The sequence below is a fragment of the Plecotus auritus genome, assembly GCF_963455305.1.
Source record: "Plecotus auritus genome assembly, chromosome: 7".
Taxonomy (NCBI): domain Eukaryota; kingdom Metazoa; phylum Chordata; class Mammalia; order Chiroptera; family Vespertilionidae; genus Plecotus; species Plecotus auritus.
The window spans coordinates 43,611,109-43,625,689 of record NC_137774.1 but is presented as its reverse complement, the minus strand read 5'-3'; the positions used below and the strand labels follow the sequence as shown (position 1 = coordinate 43,625,689).

The following is a 14,581-nucleotide window of genomic DNA, read 5'->3' as shown; positions in this document are numbered from 1 at the left end:
TGCTTGCTGCTGGTTAAACCCTACAGCATTCTGCAACATGGACGCCAGGGGGCGAGTAAGGCCATGCTTTGTCCATGTACTGGTGGGAAATGAAGTTAAATGAAATGTGGGTTCCCAGGGGCAGCCCTGACATAACGGGTCCCTGCCCCAATGCTCATCCTTTGATTTCCCCCAAAGTCCCATTGTCCTGGGCTCAAGAACGTTACATCCTTAGAGCAGGTGGCTCCTGAGACACTAATTATTCCCAACCTATGTCTCATAGTAACACCATGGAGGCCCAGAAGAAACAGACTTGCTCAAGGCTCTGAAGGTTTATAGAGTTAAATTTCATTTAATGTAAATTAAATTTATGTTTAGGAGTATTTCAGTACATTTTCTTTCATTAGACTGTAGGTTACCGAATCGTATAAGAAAAATACAGTGAAGTTATAAACATGTATATGATGAACACAAATTTTTTAAACTTCATATAAAGGATGAGGGAAAGCCCTCTCTGCCATGGCAGCTGACACACGCTGTGGCCCAGGATCTAGGACCACAGGTCTCAAAGGAGCTGAGGTGAGTTGCTCAAATGGTGCCGGTGGTTCCACATCGGAAGTTCAGTGACAGCTGTGCCTGGAGCCTGCTCTGGCTCTGGAGAGGGCACCAGAGTTGGCGTTTCCTCTTCAGGTGTTTCTTGATCTTGCTCTGGAGCTGCTTCTGTACATCCAAAAGGAGAACATGTTACACCATGACTGCCTTTTGTGCGCCTTCCAAGGAAGGAAACCTCCCATCTCCATCACTGAAGTCCCAGTTCAAGACCCTCTGTGCTCCTGAAAAACCCATCCTCTGGGATCTCTTTCCTGTGTGGTCCAGCCACATGCCCTCCCCACTCACCCATACAACCCAAATCCACATGCACAGCTCTCTCTGCCTCCTTCCATTTTTTCTAGGAGAAGCCCTCAGACCTCTGCCATCTTGCAGAAATCCCACAAGGCATGGGACCCAGGGTGTTGCCAGCTTCTCCAAGTCACAGTCCCCATATTCCCCTTAAGGCTCTGATCCAAAGCCCACTCACTTTTTCTGCTGGTCTAGAGATATACTTTCTGCTTCACAATACGTGTAGTAGATGCAGCGATACTTTGAGGAAGAAGTCACATTGACTGTCCTGTGGACGCTACCTGCCTGTGCAGCCCAGTGTGACTGAGTCACTCCTGACTGGAAAGAAGCACTGGAGTGCAGTCCTGGGGGCAGGGCATTTGCTGAATGAATGAGCCTAAATGAGCCCCATCTCAGGTAGTTGGGTGAGCATGGGGTCCCCCTGCTCACCCCTGGGATTTCTAATCTGGCTTCACCCAGGACAGGGACCCCTAATGCAATCTCCAATGTCTTCATCAAAAGAGAAAATAGCTTAGCCTAAAGCCTGAAGAGAATCACAAATAAGGCAGAAGCTTCTTTAAGAAGAAGAGAAAATGGCCAATTAGAACAACCACAGCCCCTCCTGCCACCTCTCCAGTGTCCAGGCTCCCAGCGGGCCTTTTCCCAGGGGGTCCGCCCTCCCACCGAGTCCCTACAATAACCCAATGAGGTTGGGCCTAGGCTCTCCCCATGTTCACAGAAACAAACGCTCAGAGAGATGCAGTGACCTGAATTCTCACAGCAAGCAGGTGGCTGAGTGACCACTGTGCTGTGGAGGGGCAGGGCTCACCTGGTCCTTGGTTGGTCCCACACACGTTGGTTAGTAGCAAATGATCTATATTAACACAGAAGGGTGGGTGGGGACCAAGTATTTGACCAGTTTGTCTAATCCGTGTTCCTGGGCAGTATGCACTGTACGGTTCCTTTTTCTTTCTTCTCCCCCTGCCGCCCCGTGAGGGTCAAGCTTATTTGGAACCCAGAGTGAGTGGTGCTGGTGCCACTTGGCTGGTTTGCAGCTGAGGCCCAGGGCTGAGCTGACTGACCTCCATATTGGGCTGAGGATGCCCACCCTGGGAGGCCAGCCCTTGGCCTCTGGCCACCCAGCTCTGAGTCTGGGCACAGGGGGAGCCAGCTCCCTGGGAATCAGAGTCCTGGCTCCAGGAAGGGCAGGTGGAGAAGGTCAGGACAGTTCTCCCTGCATGGGTCAGGCTCCAGAAAAACAGACTTGCTCAAAGCTCTGAGGGTTTATAGGGTTAAATTTTATAGAATCTAAATTAAGGCTATGTTTACGAGTATTTCATTAAATGTTCTCAACAATACATTCTGTTACTAAATATCATAAAGAATACAGTAAAATTATAAGCACATGTAACATGAACACAAAATTTTAACACTGCATCTAAATGGGGGTGGTGTGCCCTCTCTGCCATGCAGCTGACACCCACTGTGGCCCGGGATCTGACACCACAGGCCTCGCAGGAGCTGGGTGAGTTGCTCAAATGCTGCAGGTGGTTCTTCTGCCTCTTGAAGTTCAGTGAAAGCTGGGCCTGGATCCGGCTCTGGCTCTGGAGAGGCCACTAGGGTGGCGTTGCCTCTGGAGGGTTTTCCTGATTTTGCTCTGGAGCTGGTTCTGCAGATCCAAGAAGAGGACATGTTACCACCCTCACTGCCTTTTGTGTGCCTTCCAAAGGCACACTCACCCACACCACCCCCGGAGGCCTCCTCCTCCTCCTGTCTCGGCCTCAGTGGGCTCAGGTGCTCCCGCTGTGACTGGAGGTACTGGGCCTCGTTTGGCAGGTCAGAGACTGGAATGTTGGTTCTATGGAGGCCAACAGCATCATCAGGATGGGAAATTCTGGAGGTGCTGGTCCAGCCAGATGCCCAGGGTGCAGGAGATGGCCCTGGGGAGAGAGAGAGGTACACAGCAGAGTCTGAGGCCTGGCCTTCCTTCCACACGGCCCTCCCAGAGCACCACTCAGAGAGCCTGGGGTCCTGTGTCTGTTGCTCCTGCCCATCCAGAAACCAGACCTACTCCTTGTCCACATTCAGTCTGGCAGTCCTGGCAGAGATGCGCCTGGTCGCCCAGGAGGGCCTGGCAGAAAGCCCTCCTAACTGACAGCTCTTGATCAATAATGGAACCAACTGTCCCCTTCTTCCGGGAAACCTAACATGCTCTCTCAGTGTCCATGCTCTCTCCCATGACCCTCCCATTAGGACTGAGAGGGCTGGTGTCCTCCCTGTTCATGTCACTTATAGACACGCAGTAGGTGCTTCAGGAATAGCTGACCAATGAGCGAGCAAACAAACTCTGTCTCCATCCCTAGCTTCCCAGGACCTTCCTATCACCTCAAACTTTGGCTCCTGGACCTACATGCTGCCTAATTCACTAGCTGCCCTGTGGGGTTCTTCGCCTCCCACTGAAACTCAACTCCCACAGGGTGGAGTACACTTTTCAAGCTGCCATGGAAGAGGTTCTACCAAATTAGTGAGCATGGTCCCTGATTAAAGGTGCAGGCAGACTTGGATTAGGAGCAGACGTGTATGAATTTTCTGAGAAGCTAACTCTGCCACTGAGCTCCACGGCTCGCCCACCCCACACATATCCACATGCACAGCTCTCTTTGACTCCTTCCCTTTGTTCTAGGAGAAGCCCTCAGACCTCTGCCCTCTTGCAGAAACCCCACCATGTGTGGGATCCAGGGTTCTGCCAGCACCTTGAATTCACGGTCCCCACACTCCCCTCCTGGATCTGATCCAAAACTGATTCACGTTTTCTGCTGGAACAAAGGTCTCCCGTCCTCTTCACAGTACTGGAAGATGCAGCCATAGGTAGAGGAGGCCAGGAGGATGTCACATCAACTGTCCTGTGGACACTATGAGCCTGTGCAGCCTAGTATGACTGAATCGCTCTGGACTAGGAGGTCTGAAGTGCAGGCTTGGGGTCTGCTCTGTGCACTGGATATGGTCAGTGCCTAGAGACGTGTCTGTACCTGCCAGGGCTTCTCACATATTTGCTAAATGAGTGAGCCCAAACCAGCCCCATCACAGATAGCTGGGTTAGCCTGGGCCCCACTGCTCACCCGTGGGGTTTCTGCTCTGGCTTCACACAATAACAGAATCTCCAGGCTCGTTGTGACATGAGAAAAGAGCTTAGCCTAAGGCCCCAAGAAGAATCATATATGAGGAAGAAAAAGGACCAATTAGCACAGACCTATCCACTGTCCAGGCTCCCAGAGAAGGCTTTAGGGGAACACCCTACAGGGTCCCTACAAAAACCCTATGAGGTTGCTCCTTGGTTCACCTCCTGTTCTTAGAAACAAACACTCAGAGGGATGCAGTGATCTGAGAGTTCACAGCCAGCAAGTGGCCAAATGACCATTCTGCTGTGGAGAGGCTCGTTGCTCACCTTGTCAATAGCTGGTCCAACACCTGTTGGGTAGCTGCGAATGTTCTGTGATAACATGAAGAGGTAGGGACGAAGGTGGGTCGCTGCCCAAGAAGGAGGGCACTGGTTTGTCCAGCCCGTGTGCCTGTGGGTCTGCACCATGCAGCTCTTTTTTGTTATTTTGCCCTGTGAGGCGGGAGTTCATTGGGAACCATAAGTGGATGGTTCTGGGGCCACTTGGCTAGTTGGCAGCCTGGGTCCAAGGCTGGGCTGGCCGGCCTCCGTATTATGCTCCGGATGCCCCAAAGGGAGGCCAGCCCTTTGCCTCTGGTGGCCCAGCTCTGAGTCTGAACACAGGCTGCAGCCAGCTCCCAGGGTTAAGCAGAGCCCTGGTTTCCAGGGAGGGCAGGTCTCCAAGGCCAGAACCCTTTTCACTGAAAGTGTTGCGGATCCTGAGGCTAAAACACACCTTCCATGATACTCCAGCTCAACGGTGCCCACCTGACCTCCCAGCTGCCGAAATGTTCTGGTTATTAAACAGAGAATTTGGGGGTCCCAGTGGGGACAACCCCCTTAGGTTCCAGGCTGTGCGCACATTCTAACTTAAAACAGTTTCTCTGTGTTTCCAGGGTCTGTGTCTGTAGTAAACTGAACTGTTAACAGAAAGGCAGCTGGGCCCTTCTGGGCTTGGCCCAGGCAGGGTGAAGGGCAGGGGGAGGGGCAGGGCTAGAAGGTGGAATTGGAGTGTCCGAAAATGCAGATGGGGAAGTGCTTGACGTGGGAAGGCCACTGGGCTGCCAGCTGGAAGAACGTCACGTCGTTCCACTCCACGCCATCAATGAGGACCCGCTGCCTGTTCTCCTGGTTCTTGGCTGAGCAGACCAAGCGGCCGATGCCCTGGATGCACTGGCTTTTGGACTCCAAGTCCTTGCCTTTGTCTTTCTTGGGCAAAAACAGCACCTTCTTTTTCTTCTCCTTGGTGACCACAGTCATGGACATTGTGGGCGTGCCTGCATCCTCGCCACTGCTGGGCAGCCTGCTGACCTGGAGAGACCGGAAGGTGCACTGGAGTGTGTTTTTGGTGGTAGGAAGGTCTTCCTTCTCCCTGTTTCTCTTCCTGTTTGTGGGCTGGGCTGCCATCCAGTAATCCACCTGCAGCTCCATCAGCTCAGCACTGACACCCTGGCTGGGGGAAGACAGGCCTCCACTCACCGATGAGGAGGAGGTTGGGTTGTGTGAGGCCTCCCTGGCGGTGGACAAAAGCACGTTGGAGCATGAGGGGACCGCATCATCTGTGTCTCCTGACGTGGCTGAAATTGGTTGCACTCTTCCCACTTTCACTGCCCCCACAAAGGGAATGAACTTCTGTGAGGACAACTTGCCCGGGCTCTTCGGCTTAGAGATGAGCATGGCCTCTGCGATGGGCAGCTGGTGGACACAGTTGGCCCCTGTGATGTACTCTGTGATTCTTGACACTATGTTCTGCACAGCACTCTGGGCCTCCAGGTTGTTGAACATGTCCAGCCAGGCCAGGTCCTGGAAGAGGCTGTTGTAGCGGTAATCCACGGAGCTCAGGTAGCTGGCCACAGGGTGGGAACCCAGCGGGATGATCAGGAAGTGCAGGTAGCCCAGCCAGTCAGGGCTCTGGTGGGACAGATGCTCCACAAAGACCCGCAGCACTGTGCTGAAGTAGTGCTGAGCCCCCGCCACCGCGATCTTCACTGGCATCGGGGCCTCAGTATGGCAGTTGCGGTATCTTTGTATCCAGGAGATGATGGAACTGAAGGCCTCCTGGACATCCACCATGGAGCAGGTGCACACTACGGGTAGCGTGTGCTGCTGCAGGACGTCCGACAGGAACTGCCCCTGCCTGTCAGAGGTGCTGATGAGGATGATATTCTTGGGCAGACAGTCGTTGGAGATGAGGATATGGTTCAGTTGATCGTACACAGTCTTCCTGGGAACCTGCAATTGGCTCTGTGGGACTGGGCAGCGCTCCTTGATCAGGCTGTTGGACGACTCATTCAGGGACCTGCTCCAGCCCCGGCAGGCAGGCTGCTTCCCCTTGGAGCTGCTGGAGGGGATGACCAGAGACTCGGTCTTGGTGGTGCGCCTGCTGCATGGCAGCTTCTTAGAAGGCATGTCCTGGGCAGAGGTCTCTGCCTCCGGGCTGTCCTCAGGCTGTGCCGACTGCTCCCCAGGGTTGGGCATGCTGTGGGCCACCCATTCGGAGCCACTGTCGCTTGACAGGCTTTCAAAGTATGACCTGGGCTTGGGCTTTGGGGTGCCTTGGACTCTGTCATCCTTCTCCATATCTGGGCTGCTTGACAGGCTATCAGAGTATGTCATGAGCTCAGGCATGGGAGGGGTTAGGAGACGGTCATCATCTTCCATGTCTGAGCTACTGTCGCTGGGGTTCACCAGCCTGTAAAACAGACGAGCCAGGTCTTTGTCCACATCGGGGACTTGCTCCTCAGGGTCCTGCTCTGAGTCCAGGACCTCCTCCGTCATTTGAAACCTGCACAGCCACTCTGTGACTTTCTGCTGGTAGTTCTGTTGCCTGGTCATGGACCTCCTTCTTCCTATCGGCTTCTCCAGGCCCAAGTCATCCTTGTCCAGGTCATGCCTGTGGGCGGCATTGTAGCTGACCTCCAGCTCAGAGAAGACGATCTCAGAGTCTCCCTCGGAGAAGTTATCTGTGGACTCCGCCTTGTTGCTGGCTGGCATGGCACTGTCCAGGTGGTTGACGGGGTGGCTCGATAGGGAGAAGATCCGGGTCTTGTCCACCATGGTGGTGGGGGTGCTGTAGGCCATCAAGTCAGAGACACTGCCACTGAATAGCTTGCTACCCGGGCCCTGGGCCTTCGCAAGCATGTCGGCCAGGCGAGGAGGCTCCTTCTGCCTCTGGGCACCATGTATGCTCCTCATCTCGGTCTGCCAGCTGGAGTGTGCCAGGCCTTCAAAGTATTGTCTGGTCTTGGTCTTGGTGTTGCTGAGGATGCTGCCATCGTCCTCTATGTCTGGGTCACTGTCACTGGGATTCTCAAGGTTGTCATACAGGAGGTCCAGGTCCTGCTGCACCTCGGGGACATGCTCTGTAGGGTCCTGATCTGAGTCTAGGACCTTTTCCGACATGTTGGACCCGGGAAGCAGAGCCATGACTTTCTGCTTCAAGTTTCCTTGCATGCATCGCTGCTGCTTCTTGGACTGCCCCAGGTCGAAGTCATCTTCTTCCAGGTCCTGCCTGTGTGGCGCCTTGTAGCTGGCCTCCAGCTCAGAGAAGCTCTCAGATTTCCCCTCGGTGTAGCTATCTGTGGACTTGTCCTTGGGCCTGGCCTGCATGGTGCCAGCCTCGTAATAAATGGGCTGACTGGACAGGGAGGAGATCCAGATCTCAGCCACCTTGATGGAGGACTCCTGGATGCGGCTGCTGAGGCTCAGCACCTGGCCACCCTCGGGGGGTCGCTGCATCACTTCGGCCATGTGGATGGCACCTGTGGCCAAAGTCTTGTAGCCCAGGATGATCTGGTTGTTATGGCACTTCCTCTGCTGCAGCATGATCTGTAGCTTGTTGCCTTCTCTCTTGAGGAAGTGGGGGTACTGCAGGGTGAAGGTCAGCACCAGGTCAGTCTCCACTGGTCCCCTAGTAGGCAGCACAATCTCGTGGGATCTCAAGATGCCCTTGGAGCCCTGCATCTGCACTGCTATCACCATGGAGATGAGCTCCTTCTCCAGCTCCTTCAAGACCACCAGCTTCTTTAAAGTCAGGCTGCACAACCTGGGCACGCAGCTGGGGCTGGAGCAGTCCACCTCCCAGGTAGAGAAGAGGTTCATGGGCACTGGGCTGTTGAGCACAGTGGGCGAGCGGGCCAGGCCTGCAGGTGATGAGGAAGCTGCAGCTGCTTGCAGCATACAGGTACTTAATGGTTTCTCCCCCTGTGGTGGGACAAAGGAGGGACATGATTGGTGGCAAGAGATGGGACACAAGTGATCGAAGGAGAGAGTGCATGAAAAATGGTCACACGCTCGCCTGTGACTAGCACAGGTAAGGCCTGCATGGTGGCCTTTCAAACTCAGAGACCTAAATTAACCACAAAGTTGGCCTAAAATCAGTACTTGTTATCTAAAAGCAGTTTATGGTGTGTGGTCATGTGCTAGGCCAGCGTCTTCCCTGACAAAGGTCAATCTTTACCTTAACTGAGCCTGTCTATTGTCTTTTGGCATCCAGGATAACACACCTTTGGAATGTCAAAGGAATTTCCCTTTTTCTGGACACCTCCAAGCACAGGCACTTCTCTGTGCTCTGCAGGCACCACAAATCTGCTCATTGCTATTGAGTTCATTGCTGACTGCTAACTAGCCTCTAGGCACCTGTATAAGAGAGGCATGTATCTATCGTTTTAGTTTTTATCTAATCCCAGAGATTTCCCTGCTTTGTTTTCTCCTGCCTCTCTAAGCAATGGATTCCATGTAACCCACAAAAATCTCCACTTTTGATTGTAATGTGTAAAAGCAGGTGCAATACTGCCATTCTCTGGAGCACTACCTCAAAATAGTGAGATTTTGTTTTCTGGCCATTCTTGACAGTTGGGCTCCAATAAACTCAGAGAAACTCTGCACAGGGTTGAATGCGGCTTACATTGATATTTACTTGCTTCCTGTGGCAGGATTCCAAAGAAGCTGACACAGGACCGCCCTGCAGACCCAGACCCGGTGCTAGGACCTAACAAAGGGCCCATTGGGCCCGCCAGTTCCCTGCCTGTCAGGTGAATTTGGCTACGTTGTCTATTATATCCAAGATCTTTTGCTTGTGGTAGAGGGTCTGACTTTATTTGAGCTGTATTTTTAAATCCTCAAGGTGGAATTAAGGTTAAGGGTTGACAGAACCCAGTCTAAGGAGAGACAAGAGGAAACATGGGTAGCTGGCTTTTAATTATGGATTTTCATTTGGAATTGCTTTCTGAGAATCTGAGCAGAAAACCTTCACTGTATAAGTGACAGTTGAATTTGCTCAGCTTCAAAGATAACAGGGCACATCCTCCTTCTGACCCGAATCTCAGTTGTTCTTAAGCAATTAAGGACGTGTATGCATGCATATTAGCATAACCAATGGACACAGATGCTGGGGCGGTGGGGGCTTTTCCAGGGTGGGAATGGCTTGGGGAGGGAGGGGAGGAGGTGGTCAATGGAGGTTGGGGGAGGAGCCATATGTAAAACTTTAGACAATAAAAATAAAAAATAAAAAGAATCTTTGCAAGGTGTCAGAGGTCATTCCTCATGCCAAGTAGGAGCCCCATAGGGAAATTCCAACTCAACTGTAATTCAACTGACTGGCTCTTCTGGGGGAGAGCCCATAGGGTTTGGTCCATCAGCATTCCTAGCCCTTCCTGCTGTTTTATTTTTTTTTAATTTATTTATTTGCCCTCATTCTAGTATATTTTTGCCATTGGTTTTTAGAGAGACTGGACGGGGAGGGGGAGATACAGAGAGAGAAAATGAGAGAGACATATAGATTGGTTGCCTCCCACACACACCCCAACAAGGGTGAGGGATCAAGCTGCAGCCAAGGTACATGCCTTTGACCTGCCATCAAACCCAGGACCTCTAAGGGCCTGCATTCTACCCACTGAGCCAAAGTGGCTAGAGGCCTTCTGGTAGCTTTGATAGCTGGGAGAGAAGCTGAGGCACATAAGGGGGTTGAATGAGACTTGAGGGGTGTGAGCATCATGGAGCAATAAGCAGCATGCTTCAACGCACTACATAACATCCTTAGAAAATTTGCTCAGATTCTGCAGATATAAAATAACAACAAAAACAATGAAAACAAACACACCTATAATTAACATGGGAAGTTGTGCCTCCAAGGCAGGAAACTCCCAGACTCCAGCCCTCATTAACCCCTGATAGGAAGCCTTGACTTTCCAGTGCTTTACAGAAATGGGAAGACTTAAAAGAAAATATCAACTGAAAAATGGCCAAGATGCAGTTGTCTTTGGGTGCCTAAATTAATTTTTTCCAGGAAAAAAAAAAAAAAAACACTAGAAAAATGTCAGCCCTAAAATGAAACTGATTGAATGAACAGGAAGCATATCTTAATTTGGAAATTCAAAGCTTCTAAAGAGAAACACAGAAAATCTTTTAAAAAATAAATTAATGAGAAATTGTAGAGACTATCTCTGAACTCTCCTGAAGCTAATAAATGCTATCACCCCATTCTCCCCTTCTTTAGCATGTCCACTACATCTTTTGCTCTCTGAGCTTCCTTGTCCAGACGTGTTCTTTCCCCTCCCTTCTTCCTTCCCCTTCTGTCCCCTCCACTACCCCTCCCTACTGACTTAAGGGAAAATGAGAATAGGAATTCAACCAGTTCCCTTTGGAGAAAAGCTGCTCTCAGCCAGAGACGAACCAGGAATCATTCTCAATTTTCTCTATGGCCCTGACTGATTCACAAAGAAATTTAACTGATAGAAAATGCAATCTTGGCTATTCTAACCTATTCCAATTAATATACTCCTGATTTCTGGGAGCCCAGCTGAAGCATGGTAGCAACCATGCTTGGGTAAAAAATGCTGTTTAATATTTTAACCCTGCTGTTTGGCTTCTGTACTTATTTGCTTGCTAAAACAATAGAAAAGTTATTTTGATTTTCTGAACTTATGTATGCTATCCCAATCGATTTAACACTCCATTGATGGTGGTTTGAATATCCCATTGATTGTGATCTCACTGGTTATTGAAGCACATTCTTCTGGGGACCAGGACAGCTCAATTACCCTAAATTGTCTCAGTAGCTACAAATAATGCATTCTGGTTGACTCAGTGGTCCTGGAATGTGGACAGCACAATTATTCTAAATTGCCTCAGTGGCCCCAGATAATGTGTTTCTGTTGATTCAGTGATCCGTAGACCCAAAACTATAGATAACTAACTTGCTCAATTTCACTTCTGTAACTGCTTTGTGCAAACCAGGTTCCTCATTCCAAACCCAAAGATGTAATCGACACCTTTGTGATATTCTGCCAATATAAGCCAGATGTGGCAAGCTTTTCAGGGCTGCGAGATCTGGAGCTTTTGCCTCTCGTATGCCGCCGGCCTTTAATAAATGACTCCATAATTCGACTTTTTGAGGCGTCTTTGTGAGATTCGGGGTACAACGCAACACAGCAACAGAATTACTTAATGAGGTTGTAAGGAAACTCCTGTAGAGAAGTCTGCCCACTTTAAGGATGATAGGAAAATGAAATAGGATTAAGAAAAAGTTAATAAACAAAAACAAGCATAGGGTTGCTCCAAGAGTGTTTCCCCTTCTCACTGATATTTTGGGAGAATTTGAAATTATCGTAAAAAGGGAAGCCACTAAGGCCCCTGTAGATACTAGGGCTACTTTACTTATTCTTAACCGCACCCAACTAATTACTTTCTCCATCAGACTAAACCTCCTGTACAAATGTCTGCTTTTTAATCAAAACCTGTTTCCTTCCGACTAGGAAATGTCACGGAAATATATATATATATGGTTTGCTAATCAAATCTGCCCCAATTCACTTAATACCTGAGGTTTCTTTTTCTTTTTCTTTTTTTTTTTTTATGAAATGAGTGATCCCACATATGCTTTTTCCAGAATAGTTATACATATTTAGAATAAATGAAGCAGATACTGAACCAAAAGGGAAAATAATGATTTGAAAGGAACCTCCCAAGAGGAAACTGATCTTGAGACTGACCAAATATTTGATAATCACCTTTTTTTCATTATTAACTTCCACGAGAGCCTGAGAGATGGCTTAACAGGGTACTCACCCTACTCAGAATGGCCCCAAACAGCCCAGAAATGTGCAGAGATGCCTCTAACACTTGGCTTGCTCATATGTCTTTCTGTAGATGGGGAACCAGCCCACAATGACTTGAGGTACAAAATATGTACCTCTTTTGGGTACATATTTACCAAACGGGAGAAACTTAATCCTGACCCCTCAAGAGAAATCCAGTCTTCTTTTGTTACACTACCTGGTCGCAATATAAATTGGGTGCATGAATTTGTCAGTCCCTTGCCAACATTTGGGTGGCAACCCAGACCCTGAGTATTGAAAATGACTATCCTAGTTTTACAAATGAAGTCTTCATGGGGCCAGAGGTTTGGTTCCAGAAACAATTCAAAGCCCACCATGTCCTTTGACCTTGCCAAACCTCCCCTATTCATTTCAGAGGCTTGTAGATAATTGGCTTTATGCAACCAAAGTCCCAGAACCTTTGAAATGGAAATACCTGAGTTCACCAAGACCTCTTGTCTAGGCCATTTTTAAAAATACAAATCTCTGGAAGATATGTCTTATCCCAATAGAAAAAACTACCTTACCCACCTACACAAATCACTTTAGCTTATTTCAACTATTTCTTTCTAACTTAGTTTTAATGAAAGTTATGGAATATCTAGATAGATTGAAATAACATGAAATACTGAAACATTGGTTGCTAGGCAAATCTTAACTTCACCTGCTTTTGGGTTTTTCATTACAGAAGGTCTGTAAAATGCATTTGGAGCTGTTGATGTAATGTTTTGTGCTTTGTTGAAGGTGTGTTTCTTGAACATGAGAGTGTGATTAAAATATGTTCATCAACGTCAATCTAAGGAATGCTGGTTGTCCACTTTTGTGCTTATCATTGCAAATTAAGACTCCTAAGAGTTAAAAGTTCGAGTTAAGTTGGAAGAAATTATATAGTTATGATAATAGAAGGCTTGAGGTATAGGGAGTCATATTTGAAGGAAAAGGACAAATGTAAGTTTCTATAAGGATAGTTATTTCTGAATGGGTAAGGTTTGTGAAAGTTGACGAAAGGTTTGTAAAAGGGGTACAGTACAGGCTATAAAATTTTGTGAAAGTTTAACTTTATAAGAAAATTCTTGCATTTTCTCTGTAAAAATTAGTAATTCAAATTATGTGTATGGTCTTTATGTGATATGTGTTCATCTATGTGATGTGTGTGGTGAATTTTCAGCCTCCAGATGGCATTACTAGCATATAATCTTTTATTGGCCTAAAAAGATTAAATACTTATGTAAATTAAGGTGAATTCTGTAGTCTGGACAAAATATTTAATATTAAAACTGTTTTTAGTGTGATTAATGTCTTTTAGAGTTATTACCGTAAGTCTGTGTTTGCTTTACTTCGAGTTACAAAAAGTCCAGTCTATAAGCTTTTGTATATGTATATTTGCAACCTTCCCAGAGTTTCCATTTTAAGAGACTTTTTAAACAAAAGAATGACTTTGAGTTAATTCCAATGGGCCCTGGAATACCTCAAGGATTTATTCTCTATCCTTATTAAAGCAATGTTTTTAAACTAAATTAGGCCTATTTTATATACTTGAAATTACATGGGAAGCTTTGCTAAATTAAAAAATAAAAATGTGCTATTTGTGTACATATGCTTTTATTAAAATGGATGTTCTAAAGATTTCAACCTGCCCTCTGAGGGATCTACCAAGATTCAAAGAAAAGTTCAAATGGGATACTCTCAGGTGTTAACAGTTGACTGTCAGTGACACCAGTCCAGCCAAGAGGGATGGTTGCCTGTGAGGGTGTCTGGCAGTGAGACTCCAGATATTTGTGGCGCAAACATTGGAAGTTTATGAATTATACCCAATGCTCAATACAAGAAGCCATGGACAATGTTTTAAAATCTTACATATTATTTGTTCTTTCTATATTGAAATTATGTGTTGAATCTAAATATACGTACTTATATATATATATTACATTATTCTCTCTCACTTTACAGTAATTATTATTTTCAAAAAATCATTGTCTTAAAATGATATAGCTTACTAAACAAGCAGAGTTTTTTTATCAATTGCATTATAATCAAATCTATAACCATGCCACTTTGTTTTGTCATTCATAGATAGTTATTGTTTTACTCTAATGCATTTTCAAATATGTTACATCTTTAGAAAAATCCATGAAAAGGATTCTGATTTACTCAAAATTACAGGTTTCTAAGCAGGTCATATCTTTGAACTGAATGAAAATGTATAGAACTCTAAGGAATAACTGAATTCATAAAAATACTGGCAAATAATCAGGATAAACAAAAAAAAATGGGTATTGGACTAAATGAAGTGAATATAATTATTGTTTATATGACTCTGTTTAAAATACTGCTTATTTTTAAATCTTTTTGTTTTCCAAATATAAGAAAAACTAAAAGCAGACATTCTACATTACTATCAATGACTCATTGAGAAGGTTATAGGGACTGATAAATTTGTGACATTCATTTCACAGTACTCCCAAGAGAC

At 47.3% G+C, this 14,581-nt stretch overlaps 1 protein-coding gene across 1 annotated transcript; it reads right to left on the bottom strand.

Moving 5' to 3' along the window:
• Nucleotides 1-5,008: 5,008 nt before the first annotated feature.
• LOC308254529 (phosphofurin acidic cluster sorting protein 2-like) lies at nucleotides 5,009-8,128 on the bottom strand (the record flags this gene model as incomplete). The annotated part of the gene is made up of 2 exons (XM_080680664.1): nucleotides 7,076-8,128; nucleotides 5,009-6,484 (listed from the first exon to the last, which is right to left on the bottom strand). Exons 1-2 carry the CDS (start codon nucleotides 8,114-8,116, stop codon nucleotides 5,009-5,011), a joined length of 2,517 nt encoding a protein of 838 aa, XP_080536790.1. The 5' UTR covers nucleotides 8,117-8,128.
• Between the last annotated feature and the right edge of the window lie 6,453 nt (nucleotides 8,129-14,581).